Raw genomic sequence first — 16,219 nt, 5'->3', positions numbered from 1 at the left:
GGCAATAGTTTTCAGGGTTAGGCGGTGATAAAAAATTGCCACTAACTGGCGTTTGCTGTAGGTATTGCTGGTCCTTGAGAATTTCCCCCTCTGATGTTTTTATCCACTTCTACTTTTCTTCCTATGGTCCTTTGTATCTGTAAAGCCACCTCCTACTTTTCCACACTTGTCAGTGATTTCGTATGAATGGTAGCACTCACTGTAACAGAACAATTTGGTGTACACCAATAAGCACTCATTCTACACTATTTCTTCTGTGCATGAAAAGGGAAACAGAAATCTGAAATCCTCTTTTTCATCAGCAAATCTTCACTTTGGAGAAGTTACTGGTCTTGTGTAACTCTATAATTTCAAAGGCCCACAAGCTTACAAGATCTGATTCTGCTTCCTTTATATAGACCTGAAACAGCTGTACTAATTACTGATCGCAGAAAACTGTTTGCAATTTTATGAACCGACCTATATACTAATTAGTAGGTTTGTAAAATTCTGAATCGGAGTGGGTCATATTCGGACCTAGATCCTTAAAATTAGTGATGTGCAAAATTTGTGTAATTTGTTTTTATATAATTTCACGAAAATTACATGCAATTATGCAAAATTGAAATGTGTCATTTAGTTCTATATTTTAGCCGGGAATGTGTCCTTGAATCACTTTTTTAAAGAGAAAGCATTTTGAAGATATACAATAGTGCAAAAAAACACAGCTGGCATGAGCAATAGATGTTAGCGTTCTGGCCATTTGTGTTATTCCCAAGTACTCATGGTAAAAGATTTTTGCAAACGTGCCAATTAACTGGATGTTACTGGTGTCATATTGCTTAACAAGATTGACAACAAAAAAATTCTAGAAAATGATGCTAAAGTGTGCAAAGTAAGTCACTATAATATACATTTCACCTAAGCCTTTTTAATATTCTTGAGGTAGGGTGCCAATTGTGACTTGCTCTGATTGGTTACAACACAAGAAATGCTCCTGAAGGTATGATTTCACAATATGCTATTGTTTTTAGACTAAAATATGACTGAATCAAATCAAATATAATTCAGTATTTACAAGACAAAAAAAAACTAATACCATAAAAACACATTTTTTCACATCAACACTAATACTAGAAAGGCATAGAATAATCAAGTAAAATGTTAAAATCAGAAATCACGCACAGATATGTCTCCTATCCTAAACAAATTGCTCATATATAGGTCAAACTTACATATATTTGTGGAAGTCCCCCTCAAATGAAGTAGCTGTTAATAATTTTGTATTCTTTTTGCTTATTACATTTTTCTTGCTTTCTAGAAATTGGCTGTGGGATTTGTATTTTGATATATTTTGAAGTTTCCATTGTTTTGATACTGGTAAATTCCTTACATATTTTCCTACATTAAGCCTGTCTACTCTGTGTCATAATTACCAGGGGATGAGACCATGTTAAATAATCGAGACTGTGTATTTAACCTGCCAGGTTTTTGGCACACATTACTTGGGGAGGACTTAACTCTTCTCCAACTAATAACCTATTTTCTTACATAGCTGTTTTTTTGTTTTACTTAGAATGTTATTTAGAAGTTCTGTAACTAGTTTTGAAACTATATTAACTTGCTTTGCAGCTGTTAGCATGTGATTTGCTTGTGTAAAGTGTAGCGTCTTTACCTAGGAAATGTTTCACTCAGGAAGAGAGACACACTCCTTTGTTTTTGGAAGATGTTTGACATCAAATCTATTTATACTCATGGTTTATTAGCTGACTGTTCCTGTTTGTCTGAGGCTCTGCTTTTTAACCTGTTGACAGTGGCACAAATTCTGCCACGGTGCGGGTCAAATAATGAGTGGGCGGTGTTTGGACAGCCCCCGGCCGTCTTCCGCACAAGCCCACTGTGACATTAGACAGCTGGTGGCCATCTGACGCATAGAATGGGTTAATGTAATTGATTTATGTTTTAATTTAGCTTTATTTTTGGTATTACCTTTTAAAGATGTTGCAAATTTAATTACTTTGCATGTAAATAATCTTAAGCTTGTGTATATATATAGTATTTGGTGTTAGTATATGTATTTTTACCTACTTTTCTGGTGTTTAAATACAATAATTAGGTTGTTGATTCTATTTTAGTTAATACTGTAAATATTTTACATTATTTGTAATCTGTGCTAGATATTTAGAATGTCATTATTTTTACATTCCATGTTGTTTATATGATAAGTTTATTAGCAATATTTTTGCAGTCAATATTTCAGTAGACAACATTTTTGTTATTTACATAGGAGGTTAAGAAGGGCAATATTTTGATTATTTGTATTTGTGTAATAACATTTGTGCCCCACAGTAGTGTTTAAATTTAGATATACAACAATGACTGACACATGTAGCAACCAGTGGCTGAGTGAGGGGGGATTCTACAGATACTGTCTGTATATAGTTCGTATAACTTCTAAGACATAGTCAGGTATGTCTCAGACAGACCTTGCTACTACCATCTTGTAACAAATAGGACAGTAAAACCTCTCCTACGGATAAGCAACTGAATTAAACACATAGGATCTTTAGTTTTCAACCAGGTGTTTTTTTTAAGATACATTGTGCAAAACTCAAAAGGAAAAAATTATATTTCTAAAAGAGTTATAAAACAAGTAATTTTGCTTTGTTTGAATTTAAAGAAATTGGACCACAGAGGCCAACCACTAAAGAACTACACTGACTCCCATTTCTAAATACCACGGCTACCCTTCTTCCCTTGCTAGAAGGGATCATGTCCCTGCAACATACAGTTACCTGATCCAAAAGGTCATTTAGAGTCTGAGGATGCCCCTTCTATATATTAAAATTGTATGCAAATCTATACTCTAAAAATATGTGGACATGACGTCTGCATCCAACAAACGCTAAATTGGCTCTTTGGCATTCATTAAATGTGGCCTCTGAACACTAAGGGGCCGAATCCGATCTCGGCCGGACAGCCTCCTAACGGCATCGGGACCCTCCGAATCGGAGTCGGTAGCCATGTTTCTGATCAATTCGGACGAGTCTCCAAACGTGCAAGTATGATGCTCCCAATTCTCTCGGGCTGTCCGACTCGCTTCCAGACGTTGTTTCGGAAAAATGACATTATCCGGATTTGACTCACATAGCCCAATTGCATTGGTTTCCTAATGAGTGATTCCGATGCAGGACTCCACGAGCTATCCGGAGTCGTCAACTCCGACACAAAGCAGCTGTCGGAGATGTACTTTGGGGTGCTGTAGCAGCCCCCCTTAAACCGGGGCCTTCAGAATTGGTCACAGGGGGTTTCCATGGTTCCCCCCTGTCCGGGCATGTACAGTGTGGCGTACACCATGAGATGCCCGCCACAGGGTGCACGCTTGCCAACACCCTCCCCTTTTTGCAATGGGGCCCCGTGTTCGCGTTCTGAACACAGGCTCCAATTGACTGCAATGGGACTCCGAGCGAGCCATGTCCCGAGTCGTACGTAGACATTATACTTGCTCTCTTGGAGTCGGCGGAGCCGAGTCCGTCGGAATGCCCTCCATAGCAGAGTCGTCTGCAGGAGTTTCCTGTTGAGATCAGAATCAGCCTCTAAATGGGCCGGTGACAGCAGTTACCGACCCCATAAGAATTATGATATCTATGGGAATATCATGCATACCTATACTCTCACACACTTGATTTGGCTACTGAAAGCAGCTGAAATCTCCATATGAAGGTATGATGAAAAATGAAAAATTACCAGGGGAATCAGACCCAGAAATACTTACTTCATAGTGGATCCAACTAATAATAGGGTGGTATTTCCACAATCCGCCCCCTCCCTTGAATTACCAATATTCCCAGCATGGTAACTCAAAGTATTGGGAAGCTCCAAGCCTTTGTATGGGCCACTTGTAAAAAGCGTGTTAGTTTTTGGTTTAACACATATACATTTAATGTGTCATAAATAGCATATAGAAGATTTAAAGATTTAAATTATATATGTTTACAAAATGAATGGAGTCCAATAGACTACACTGAATATATGTTGAAATCCTGCATTCTTTTTCTCCGCGTGGAAACATACCATTATCCGCAAGTCGTTGGAGGGCGCTGGAAGTTGGAATAGTATAATTTACTCGTCCAACTTCAGTCTGTGCGGACACTAGGGAAGGTGTTGGATTTTAAATCCAACACCCCACCTCCGCAATTCGTTCTTCCGACTTGCGGAGTAATGGTATGCGGAATCACAACGCGGTCGTGATAACGACCATGTTGTGATTCCCCGCCGAGAAAATGAATCGTTGTAAACGCTGTTTACCCTCTACACTATATATGATGCCTGAGGAGACAGGAAAGAAAATAAAGAGCTTCAAAAAAATCAAAAAAATCCATGTCAAGCAAGTAGAATGATTAAACAGAATACATCAGCATGACGTTTTTCCAGCTCAAGCCCAAAAGCTCTCTCAGATGATATAATGTTTCATTCTCAGACATACTGCTTGTACTATTGGAATTCAGGGGCCCACATCAAGGCACATTTAATCACTTCCTCTACATTTGAGGAGTTGACACAGAAAAAGCTATAGGCGCCTTATCTGCCTTTTTAATCTACTAATACAATAATAGCGAAATATCACATTTATCTTACATGAGATAACAACATGAGCATTGTTTTATACTGACCTATATTTTACAGCAACTGCACAAACATGTTCATCAACACTGGGTAATCAGTAAATTGAAACATTTGAAGGTGAATTAAGTCTAAAAGATGTACTTTTTTCCGGTATACATATGTCTTTATAATAGAAGTATAGCTAATCACATTTGTGTTGTAAACAATTAAATAAAAATCTTGCTAGTTTATGAATCTGCTCAAAAGCAAACAGTATTTTTTAACACATAAGGGTTGTGATTTTAATTTTACACAAGTCTGTAGCATGTGCGGTAAACGTTATCAATATTATGCATATAGGAATTCAAAAACATTAATATGTAACCGTTTTATTTTGGTGAAAACATAATATGTTCATTTTAGATAACTCACCTGAATATGTTTGTGAATTTCTTAAAGCAATTTTTTTAACCCAGAAATTAAAAGGCACTGATTGGTTCTTTCTATTATTTCCGTACATTTCTAACCTTAAAGGGATACATACAATTTTCCATGTTTAACACCACACAACTGCACTTACTTGTGTGAATTGTCGACAGGGCAGACAATCCCCAGATAAAGTGAGTTGTAATTGTGCCCCAAAAAAATAAATGTTATTTTGGGCTTGGTTCACAAAGAATTTACTCTCGAAATACTCCTGAATTCCAGGACCATTTCTGATGTACTCTTGTGTTGCTTCTAGGACCAATTCACAAAGGTAAATCTTCACATGCAGATACACGTATTTGAATTCATTCATTAACAATTTACATATTTATAATTTTCTATATGTGTGTGCAGTTGTTATGTCTACATTTTTTTTCTTTGGATTTTTATGTGTCTGCAATACTATATGTAGTAGTAGTAAAAAAATATTTTGGTAATCGTACGAAGCATTGGGGTCCTTGGGACAAATACAGGCGGTAGGGTAGGAAGGGATGTCCAATGATTTAAACCAACGCGATTATAATCCTCCTGAGTTTATTTGTGTTGGAACAGTGACATGTTAACTCATGGAAATTGTTGGATTTAAGGCATGGTTCTTATTTCATCTCCAAGGGCGTCTAGTGAGAGGTGACCCTGTTGCTAAAACAACAAAGATTGCATAAATGAGGACAAAAAAAAAAATTCTTTTGGCAAATAACTATAAATAAAAGTCAAAATCATGATATATTACAATAAATAAAATAATACAAGTATTTCACAAAACATGCCAGTTCATGAATTTGTCCGAGCAAATTTCGATCAAAGCACTGTACATACACAATCGAATATGCACAAATTACAAAATACAGATTAAAATCAGTAAAATCCAACATCTCATTAGAACACCAGACTTCTTGATGGTAAAAACAATAAAACCCACTAGCTGAACAGATGTTTATTCCTGCACCTCCACATATGCATCAAAAATTGGAAGACAGGAAACACAATGCATCGACTGATGCTACTTCTTAAAATCCTATATGCAATCCTATAGTACTTCGTCCCCAGGTTATGACAAACCGCTAAATTCCAGTTGGTTCTGGTTACTTAGTAACCTTGGCAGACAAATATGACATGCATGGTCAACTCCTGAATCTTAGCTCAAAATGGACAAGAACTATCACCCTCATTTAAAGAAGTACTTCCATTTGGCTGTGAAGGCATGTAGAGAAAGAGAGAGAGAGAGTCCCTAAGCGAAATTAGTGAAAATAGGGGTTTTGTCAGAGGAGGTTTAATCTCATCCAGATATGTTTCCATACATTAATCAATTTTGAAGCCTAAAAAAAATCAGTAAGCGATCCTAGCCTTACAGAACATAAGGCTTGGTTGTCAGTATATTGCCAATAAGCACTTTTTAGCTCAGATTTGGAGACCGGTCATCACCAGGGAATTACCACAAATTGGAATACCCAATCCATCCCAAACTAGCCTTCATAGACCAAATCCAGGGAATTGTATAAACCCCATGTTGCCTCATAACATCTTCATCAGCCTAGTGAACAGAAAGGTGTCATCCCCACTACATCATTAATCATTGGAGACCATACGCAAGACGTAGAGGGATAAGCAGGGCGCTCACTGGGAGATCACAAAGATTCCTTGAAAATCGATTTTCCACTGTTTCTAGTGAGTGAGAATCCTGAAAACCCCAAAGTTTCCCCCCATACAGGATAGCTCCTAAAGCCTGACTTTTGTAAATCTTAAGAGTGGGAGAAACTGGACGTAAGGAAGAAGCTCAGTGCGCCCTCAGAATACGCCAGCAAAGCTGCTCTAGCTTGAGGCCGTGCACCCAAATATGGGACATCCAATCAAAGCCCTCTGTGAGCTTAACCCCCAGGTATTCAAACACCTGGATTCTTTCCAGGGTCATTCCATGATATACGACTATTGAGTCACGGTTTTTATTATGTTCATTTTATTTTTAAAATATTTTCCAGTGGAATAAAGGTGGGGATAGGCAATGTAAAAATGTATATGATAATTTTTTTAATTTATATTATTTTTGTTTAGCTCATTTTGTAATGTGTTTTACATAAGTACATTGCGGTGTATATGGGTGCATGCAATGTTTAATGTATTATGACTATTTATTGTTCTTTTTATTTTTACAAACAAAGGTTTAGGCCATAAAAAATGTCTGACACCTTTATGTATTATTTTTCTTGGCCAGTATTTCAGATCCTTGAGCTACTTGGAACTGCCTCATACTTACATACATTATCCATTCCTTGTGGATGAGCATATGTTTTCAATGGTCTGCAGCCCCTTCTGTAATACCAATATGCCTCAGGCGCGCACAGAGCTGACGCACATGGCCGTTACACCCCTGGGCACTTTCTGTAATGGGCCCTGAATGGGTCTGGTTCTACCTCTGAATTACAAGGTAGAACAATTTTCTTTGTGAATGGTTATCAGCAGCGGCCAAGCAGAAGAACGAGAAGGAGCCACGAAGTTTCACTGACTAAATCAGGAGTTGCTCGTGTTTAATTCATAGATCGTTAACACGAATAATTTATGTCACAAAGGTAATGGCTGTGAGAAACAGCACAAACATATGTGCTGTGGTTCTTCAGTGGATAAAGCATATTGTAGGGCTGTTGAAAATCGAATCTGAGCCCTGTGGCTATGATATTATGGCAACTGTCCAGTAACATTAATCTAATGTTATGAGCATATGTCTGAGCTTGCAATAGACTCCAGCCGAAGTAATTACTTTGAAATATACAAACACTGACAAGCTCTATGCAAATGGAAATGTGAAGCAGAAGGTAATTTGCATATGCTTATTTTGTTCCAGTTAGGCCGAATCCTGAGGAGTCCCTTCATGAAGTTTGTGGCTCATGCAGTGTCTTTCACAATCTTTCTTGGACTCTTGGTTGTTAATGCCTCAGACCGATTTGAAGGAGTAAAAAATCTTCCGAATGAAACCATCACTGATTATCCTAAGCAAGTCTTTAGAGTAAAAACAACACAATTTTCATGGACAGAAATGCTTATCATGAAGTGGATATTAGGTAAGGATTACATTAAAAAAAATATGTTTACTTTTATTTCCTGATTTGTGCAATTGCTAGATTTATGTTTGTAAACAAGTCATTGGTTGAAACTTTAACATACGTCATGTTTATTCGTATGAGTCAAGTTAAATTGGTTAGTCATTTAACCAGAAAATGACAAAAGTGTATAATATCACTTGCACCATATGTGTTTAAACACACATGACCACTCTTGTAAAATCATTAATTTCTATTTAATTTAAAAAATGTAAGCTCAATTCTTTATCCACTGAGGCTTACACATACAGCTGAAGTTAGACTCTATATTGTTAGTTTATGTTGAATCTCCAAGTCAATTGACCTACTAAAAGGCTTAGGGGCAGATGGTCGACCCACCAATTCGCATTTGCAACTCTCAATTTGCGACTCACAAATTGGTATGTACAACACTGTTTGCAATTCCTAATGTGACCACAAATTGCATGCTTTATCAATATTCATGAGACAGGCGCAATTTGCGACCCCATTAGGAATGGCTAGCACTCACAGAGATGGTGGCCTGCTGGGGTCAGCAGACCACCATGTCTGTGACTGCTTTTAAATAAAGCAGTTTTTAACTTTAAATGCAACCGGTTTTCCTTAAAGGAAAACGGGATGCATTTAAAAAAAAGAAAAATTAAACGTAACCTTCCCGTTTACAAGTGGTTTACTACCCACTTGAAGTAGGTGGTAAACTGCGAGTGTTTTGCAACTGCAAATGCGGTCGCAAAACAACAGTGCATGTCATGGTGACTCACTATTAGGAAGGAATTCGACAAAAGGGGAATGATTCAGTTCAGGTAAGATAGAGGATGGAATCAAAATCAACTTCAATATACACAACAAAATACCTCTAACACCAGAGGTATTTTGTTGTGTATATTGAAGTTCACTATTAGGAAGGGTCAGCCCTTCCTAATAGCGAGAGTCCCAAATTCTAATTTGTGAGACAGTGACTCGCAAAATAGCATTTGTACATGCCTGGAACCTTTTTTGCAGTCGCAAAGTGGCCGATCCCCAGTTTGCAGTCGCAAAAAAGGTTTGTACATCTAGACTCCTAATGGCTGTCACATCTTGATTAAAAAGTGAATGAGACAGCCAGGTTACGTGAGGGAGAAAAGGGGTATCAGGATTCATCAACTTGTGTGTAAGAGCTGGACATGTTTCCTGCCCGTTTTTAGGACCATTACTTTATGTTAAAGCATTGAACTTTCCTCTTCAGCTAAGCACATCTATTTATTTGATGTTAGTCCTATTTTTAGTAGCATATTTTCACAAAAAACGTATCGCACTAGGTACCTCATCATAGGAGAGGCGTCAATTTGTGCATTATAGCGCCACCACAAGGTGCATGAGTTGCAGATCATGGCCATCTGACCAATTTACATTAACATGAGTGCCCTGCGGAATGAACCAACAACATCAAATGGAACATATGGGAATAGTTCACAGCAAACATCTGTAGTAGTCAGCTTGCCTGCCACTCTGTATTTATGTGCAGGGGATCTCACTCTAGGGGGGCCATAAAAGCAACCTTGAGAGAGTGCTGAAGTACAATGAATGCATTTGGAAGGGATCCCAGGGACATCTGTGACGTCCAGTCCTTTGACAGAGTTCTCTGAAAGGCCTTGTGACCCTCCATGCTTAGACCCTAGGAGGCTCTGTTCTTCGATACCTTGTGTCCCCTGAGAGCCATATGCTTGAGGGTATGTTTCCAGGATGCAAAAGGGGATGATGGACGGAGCGTTTGAGCAAATAAAAAACTCACCCCCAGCCAACTGATCTGGGTTTAATCCATCACCATTCTTTAGCTCACTCCGCCACCCCAGTTCAGACATGGCTATATGCAAATCAGTCTGACCCTGTACCTCATGGGAACAGTCAAGCCCGAACAGCCAAGCCAGAAACCAGTCCTTGGAAGTTTGTTTCCGGTACCAAGACAACCTGCCCTAGAGCCTGGAGCACCAGTGCCGCCTGCCTGCTCACCATGACCAGCATGCCATGTGAGGAATGGGCAAGGTCTAGGGGGAGTCTTGTCATAAGGACTCCCTCTGCAAGGTGTGAGGAATTCATTCTTTTTTAATTTTTTTTATTTTTAGTCCTCATCACGCATAGTTTTGAGAAATAGAGTGTTTATAGCAAAACTAATCACTTAAAGAGAGCTTTTCCTACTGATCTGCACTTTCCATGGCCCTTTCCCGGCGCTGGGACCATTCTGTATCCTGCGTGGGGTTATCTTATTGGCCCTCAAGCATCTCTTACGTGGCTTTACCACTCTTTAAAGAAATGGAACCTGTGTAGCCAACACCCAAAACTATTACTGCGCTTATTCATTGGACTTCAACGGGTCGCCAACTCATGAATTTATTACAATTTCTCTGACCAGTACTGTTCCCAAATATTCAAAAAATCCCTTTCTTGCACTGATCAAGCCATAGCCCATGTGCTGAATTGATTTGGTGACTGCTGTGTGCCAGGAGAGGGCTACTGTGGACTGAGCCAAGGAGCAAGGGTTGTGTGAAGGGTGCCAGGCCTGAACGACATTGTGGTGGGTGGCCCTATGTACCTGAGAGGGGCCACCATGAACATCAATACCAGGTCAGCATGACCGGACTCACAAGTGCTGAGGCGGTGACCCCGCATGCCAGGAGGGGTGTCGGAGAAACTGAGGCCAAGGGCTCTGGCCTTGGCATGGGACAGAGAAACTGCTGCTGCAACCCAGGCAGGTCTGGCCCATATAATGTGAACTGCACCGAAGGAAACCCAAAAAACAAAAGACATCATCGGAGCCCCCCAAACACGAATGAAAGTGTGATTTACTGTGTGACCCCTGGAGCTGGAGTAACCTTGATCATTAGAACCAGCCTGTAGCTTGCCTCAGGGGAGCTTACCTGGGTGCTGCTGCTTGTGACCATATGCAGCCTGACTTTGCTGATCTGGAGCAGGGCTTTGCTACTCCACTGTGGGGGTTCCATACAGCCGGAGTGGGTAACACATGAACTAGGTCTTTGGGGCCTCTGGTACATTCTACGATTGCTGCTATGACTCCATAGACTCTTGTGACTGAGCTTCCGAAAGTATTCAGAGGGGAGAACTCTTGAGCACGGCCTAATAGTTTACATTCTCTGGATGTGGCCAGCAATGAATGGAGAATAACATTAAACACGTTGCACTCAAGTTAGTGGGACAGGGAGTGACCTGACAACATCTAGAGCTCTGACCTTACGGGGGATTGTCTTATTGCTTTTTGAATGTTGTTTACCTTTGCATGTGTAGAGTTAGAATTAAAATACTTCTATTTGACTGGACATTGATTTATTTTTAGTTATGACTCATGTTCACTGATGTCCCGGAAGGAGCCTTGTCTGCCACCCACCACAGTGACAGGGCAAACATGCCCGCATGCCTATGACTGTAGCTTGCCTGTGCAGTTTTTAAACCTCAAATTGGATTTAATGTGACCGGCCTAAACCTGCACAATGGGTTCCGCAGTCCACTAGTAACAAGTACTGGAGCCTAAAAGGTAATCTAAAAGTACTGTGTTTAGCCAATTTCGACATGAAGTTTTAGGGGTCACAACACCTGCATTGGGGCCTAGTTTGCAGAGTCCCAGTCTAAAAACCAGCTTCATTTTTCTTTAAACAGTAAAAACGGTTGAAGAAAATTACTCATGAAATGTTAAGTACGTGAGCAACTGCCCCTGTTTTAACTTACCCCTGTTTGCACAAAAACTGTGCAATTTGTTTGTGAACTTTGGATGTATTCCCCGACAAAATGAGGTCTAGGGGGAACAACATGAGCTGTTTGACATGCCCATTCATCTGTTTGTTTGTGTGTTTCTCACAGTAATCAGTGGAATTTGTTTCACTGGGTAGAATCAAACAAAATGTTAAAGTTGGTCATTTCAGTTTATGGACATTTTTTCTTTCTTTCATAATAAGCAGGGGTGAATTTTACTGGATTACATAAGAATTTACTTCCACATGCTGCAAAATAAGAATATATACATTTGACAGGCCATTATCAACTAGGTGGGTTGGACAAGAAGAAGTTGCTTGCTACTGTTAGCAAACACTTTACAGTTTAGAAGCAGCAATTGTTGCAATGAGAGTAGGGTGATGCAGCAGCAGGTAAGCAATTTCTAAAATTTCAAAAACAATGTGTTGGACACTGCCTCCTACAGTTTGTAATTCACAAATAACAACATATTTAGCAGATTGTCAGGTTGGATTTTATTGATATTCGTCACAGTAGAACATTTGCTTATATATCCCGTGGGGGGAAAAAAAAATCAAGAACGACCCCCACATGCATCAATCTAGGATTTTGCATTTCTTAAATAGCGAAAATTAAGGAATCGCTATTTAGGAAATGCAAAATGCTATGCATCAAGAAATCCTAAAAGTTTTTAGGATTTCTTAATTTTCGGAAATTGCGATTCCTTAATTGCGAAGTGCAATTAAGGAATGGCATTACATTGATTCCTATGGGCCTAGAGGCCCATAGGAATCAATGTAGTCAATTGGAAGGCAGTAGCAAATTGCGAGTGGCACTTAGAAAATTTCATGGGTGCAGGGGGGGGTCCAAAGGACCCCCCCCTGCACCCCTGAAATGCATTTGAAAGTGCATGTTTCACACACACATGTCCTAAGGACATGTATGTCTGTAACTGGACAGTTTAAAAAATTCATTTTTAAGCATTTTTAAACAATTTCGCAAATTACCATGAGGTTGAACCTCGTGGTAATTTGCACTTCCAATTTGAATAATCGCAATTTTTTTTTAAATGATGCATAGCTTTTAAGGAATCGCAAATTTGCAATTCCTTAAAAGCAATCGCATTTTTGGAATTCGGTAAAAATACCGAATTACTCAAAAATGCTTGATGCATCCCAAACACATATTTAGGAAGTGCAAACGGCCGAATTTACCGATTCGCACCGTTTGCACTTCCTAAATAGGTTGATGCATGTGCCCCTTCATCTCTAAGAATGATGACTACATCCTTACCAGTACCCATTTCTGGTGTTCTGCAATGCCACCAAAATTTTCAGCTTAAACATTTTTGTTGATGGAGAAGGTCTGCATAGAATGTTTACAAATAAGGGCAGATAAAGGAGAGAGTGGTGACTAACCCGAAAATATCAAGGCCTGATACCGTATGAAGGAGAGGCGAATGCTCCACTGAATTAAAGATGTCTTTCATCCAGCATTCCTTTGTACGTTGTTTTAAAGCAATGATCTTGGCTTGGCTCTGCTGATTGAAAATCTATCCTTGTCAACAGCTCTGAATAAATCAAAATATTAGATTGAAGAAATGTATGTACATACTTAACTCCTTCAGCGCAGCGCACATTTTCGCGCTGTGCTGAAGGTTCTATTGAGCGGGCGGGGCCATGACGGAACGGTTCCGTCATAAGCACAGCCCAACCGGCGCTCATGACTGAACCGCTCCGTCATGAGCTCCAAAGGGGTTAAGGAAGAACTCTATGACATTAGCACATAGCCACAAACCTCAGCCCAGATTGACAAAGGTGTCACACAACTGAGATTTACGACCAAATTTGCTGTGTTGCATTCGTGAGAGGGAGAGAGCAAGAAAGCAAGAAAGCTCCATATCTACTCAGGCTGCCTAGCGCTTCGTACACACATGTGCACTGTTAGACCTGGCATCATTGGTGTGAGTCTCCCTTCCATTTCGACGGATTGTCTCCTCTGTTTTGATATGTTTTTGCTGGTTGTATGCTTTGGGCACTGTGCCACTGCTAATCAGTGCCACAGTGCAAGTTCTCCCTATGTTAAATGAATGTACTAATTGGTGATTCCATGATTGGGTTATTTGATTCACCTGTCAGCCCCAAGTACAATGCACCATGTGTGACCAAGGCTGGTAAATCAAATGCTGCTGGTGGGCTTGCAAAGCTAAGGAGTTTGGCCCTTAGGAATGTGGTCTAAGCAGGACCAAACGACAATGAAAAAACAACAAGTTTTTTTTTTTTTAAACCTTTATTTGGAGACAAGCAGGTACAAGGGAAGTGTACATTCAAAACATACAGTTACATTCGGCCATTACGATGGTACGTCAGTGCCTAGAAAACATACAAAAAAAAAAAAAATAAGTAAATAAGGAGACACAAGGAGGTACAGGGCAGGGCATCAGTCAATAAAAGGAGCAACAACGAAATGTGCAGGAGATATTAAAATACAATGATCCAGCATGGGCAGGCGAGCCAATAAGACAATGCAACATGAATACAGTACATTAGCGGAGAACACGTGAGCCAGAGGGGACACAAATATGAGGAGCACTGGATAGAAGGGTGCCGCATAGGGATACAATCTGGATTCCCGATAAACTACCTGCCCGGAGGGAGACTCCCACCCCCCAATAGCTCGCAGGAAAAGGAGACAGTCAGCCCCCCCCCCCCGATGTCGGAAGAACAGCAGGTGTCGTGTAAAATCCCAGCCCATCACGTTGTCATCAGCCTATCCCCTCACGGTCCTCAAGTTCAGAATCAGAGTCCCGCGCCGCCCTGGTCAGGAGGTACACCTGGAGCGGACTCCAAAAATCCCTTGGTCTGCATCGAACAGGCATCAAGTCAGAATAGATATTGTACTGATCCTGACAGTAACTGAGGTCAGTCACCCAGTCTTGAAAGCGCGGCACCCTACCCCGACCCCAGCAACAGGCGACCCTACGCTTAGCCAACAACAGGGCCACTTCAACAAATCTACGGTGAGAGGCAGGTACGTCCTTAGAGAAGCCAAGTAACATCACCATGGGGTCAAACGCCACCCCATCCTCCGCCATAACCTGCAGGGCTTCATGAACCTGAGTCCAATATTCCAAAACCCCCGCGCAGCTCCAAGCCAAATGCAAAAAATCAGCGCCTTCCGCCCGACACCTAGCACACCTATCATCCTCCGCCAAATGAAACCGCAGTTTCCTCGCCGGGGTATAGTAGTACCTCTGAACAAACTTGTAATGGATAATTTTAAGGCGACAGCTAGAAGAGACATTGGCCGTGAGGCCGCAACAATATTTCCACTGCTCGTCTGTAATAGGAGCACCCAATTCTGCAACCCACTGCTCGCGCACCCGATTGGTCGGGACCGATCGCTGTCGGCGAATAGCCCCGTATAACTTCGACACCAGGTGTCGCCCATCTGAAACCAGCAGCACATGGAGGGGGAGGGTCACCCCAGGCTCCGAAGGGTAGTCCGGTAGCAGAGCACGCATGCCCTGCCGCAGGCGGACAAAGTAGAACAGGTCTAGAGGGGAGCAAGCTGCCGAACCGAAGAAATGAGCCTGCGCACGGAAGGCACCTTCATGAAACAAGTCGCCCCACGTGAGGATACCTAGCCGCTTGCACATTCGCTGAAACCCCGTCTCCAACAACAGCGACAGATCCGGATGATAAGACAGAGGCAAGGCCGGCGAGTAGAGAAAGGAAACGTCTAGCAAATGAGCCATCCGCTTCCAAGCATCCACCGTGCATGTCACCGTCGTGCGGGGCGTTTCCACATCTGACACCTTGCCCAAAACCATCCCCTCCAGTGGGAGCGGGTGGGCGACCCAATGCTCAACAGCAATCTGGGGCATGAATGGCGTGGGGCGCATCCAATGATAGGCATAATGCGCCTGAGCGCTGAGATAATAGAGTTCAAAATCAGGGACGTCGAAACCGCCATCAGCATAAGGCAACGTAAGGGTAGCCCAGGCCACCCGTGGCTGCTTGCCCCCCCAGAACAATCGCAGAAGCTCAGAACGAAGTCTACGAAAGAAATAAGCACCAGGATGATACGGAAGGTTTTGAAAGAGATAAAGAAAGCGGGGCAGAACCACCATCTTGATAAGAGACGCCCTGCCGGCCATGGAGAGAGGTAAAGACATCCATCTGGTGACATCATCCGCCAGTTTAGTAATGGCCACACCATAGTTGAGCCGAACCGCGTCTCCCCTGTCCAAGGATACAACAATACCGAGATAACGCAACTCCGAGTCACACCATTCCAAAGGGTAGTCAAGGGGAAACCTGGCCACCGCAGCCGTGAGGGGGAAAAATTGAGATTTC

At 41.3% G+C, this 16,219-nt stretch overlaps 1 protein-coding gene across 1 annotated transcript in view; it reads left to right on the top strand.

Moving 5' to 3' along the window:
* TRPC7 (transient receptor potential cation channel subfamily C member 7) overlaps positions 1-16,219 on the top strand; it is a 1,554,154-nt gene that overhangs the window by 900,185 nt on the left and 637,750 nt on the right. The window contains exon 5 of the mRNA XM_086931521.1: positions 7,907-8,123. Within this exon, the coding sequence (XP_086787647.1) occupies positions 7,907-8,123 (217 nt within the window). The remainder of the gene's footprint in view (positions 1-7,906; positions 8,124-16,219) is intronic.

Source organism: Lissotriton vulgaris, chromosome 7, assembly GCF_964263255.1.
Source record: "Lissotriton vulgaris chromosome 7, aLisVul1.2, whole genome shotgun sequence".
NCBI lineage: Eukaryota > Metazoa > Chordata > Amphibia > Caudata > Salamandridae > Lissotriton > Lissotriton vulgaris.
This window is presented reverse-complemented; position numbering and strand designations above follow the sequence as displayed.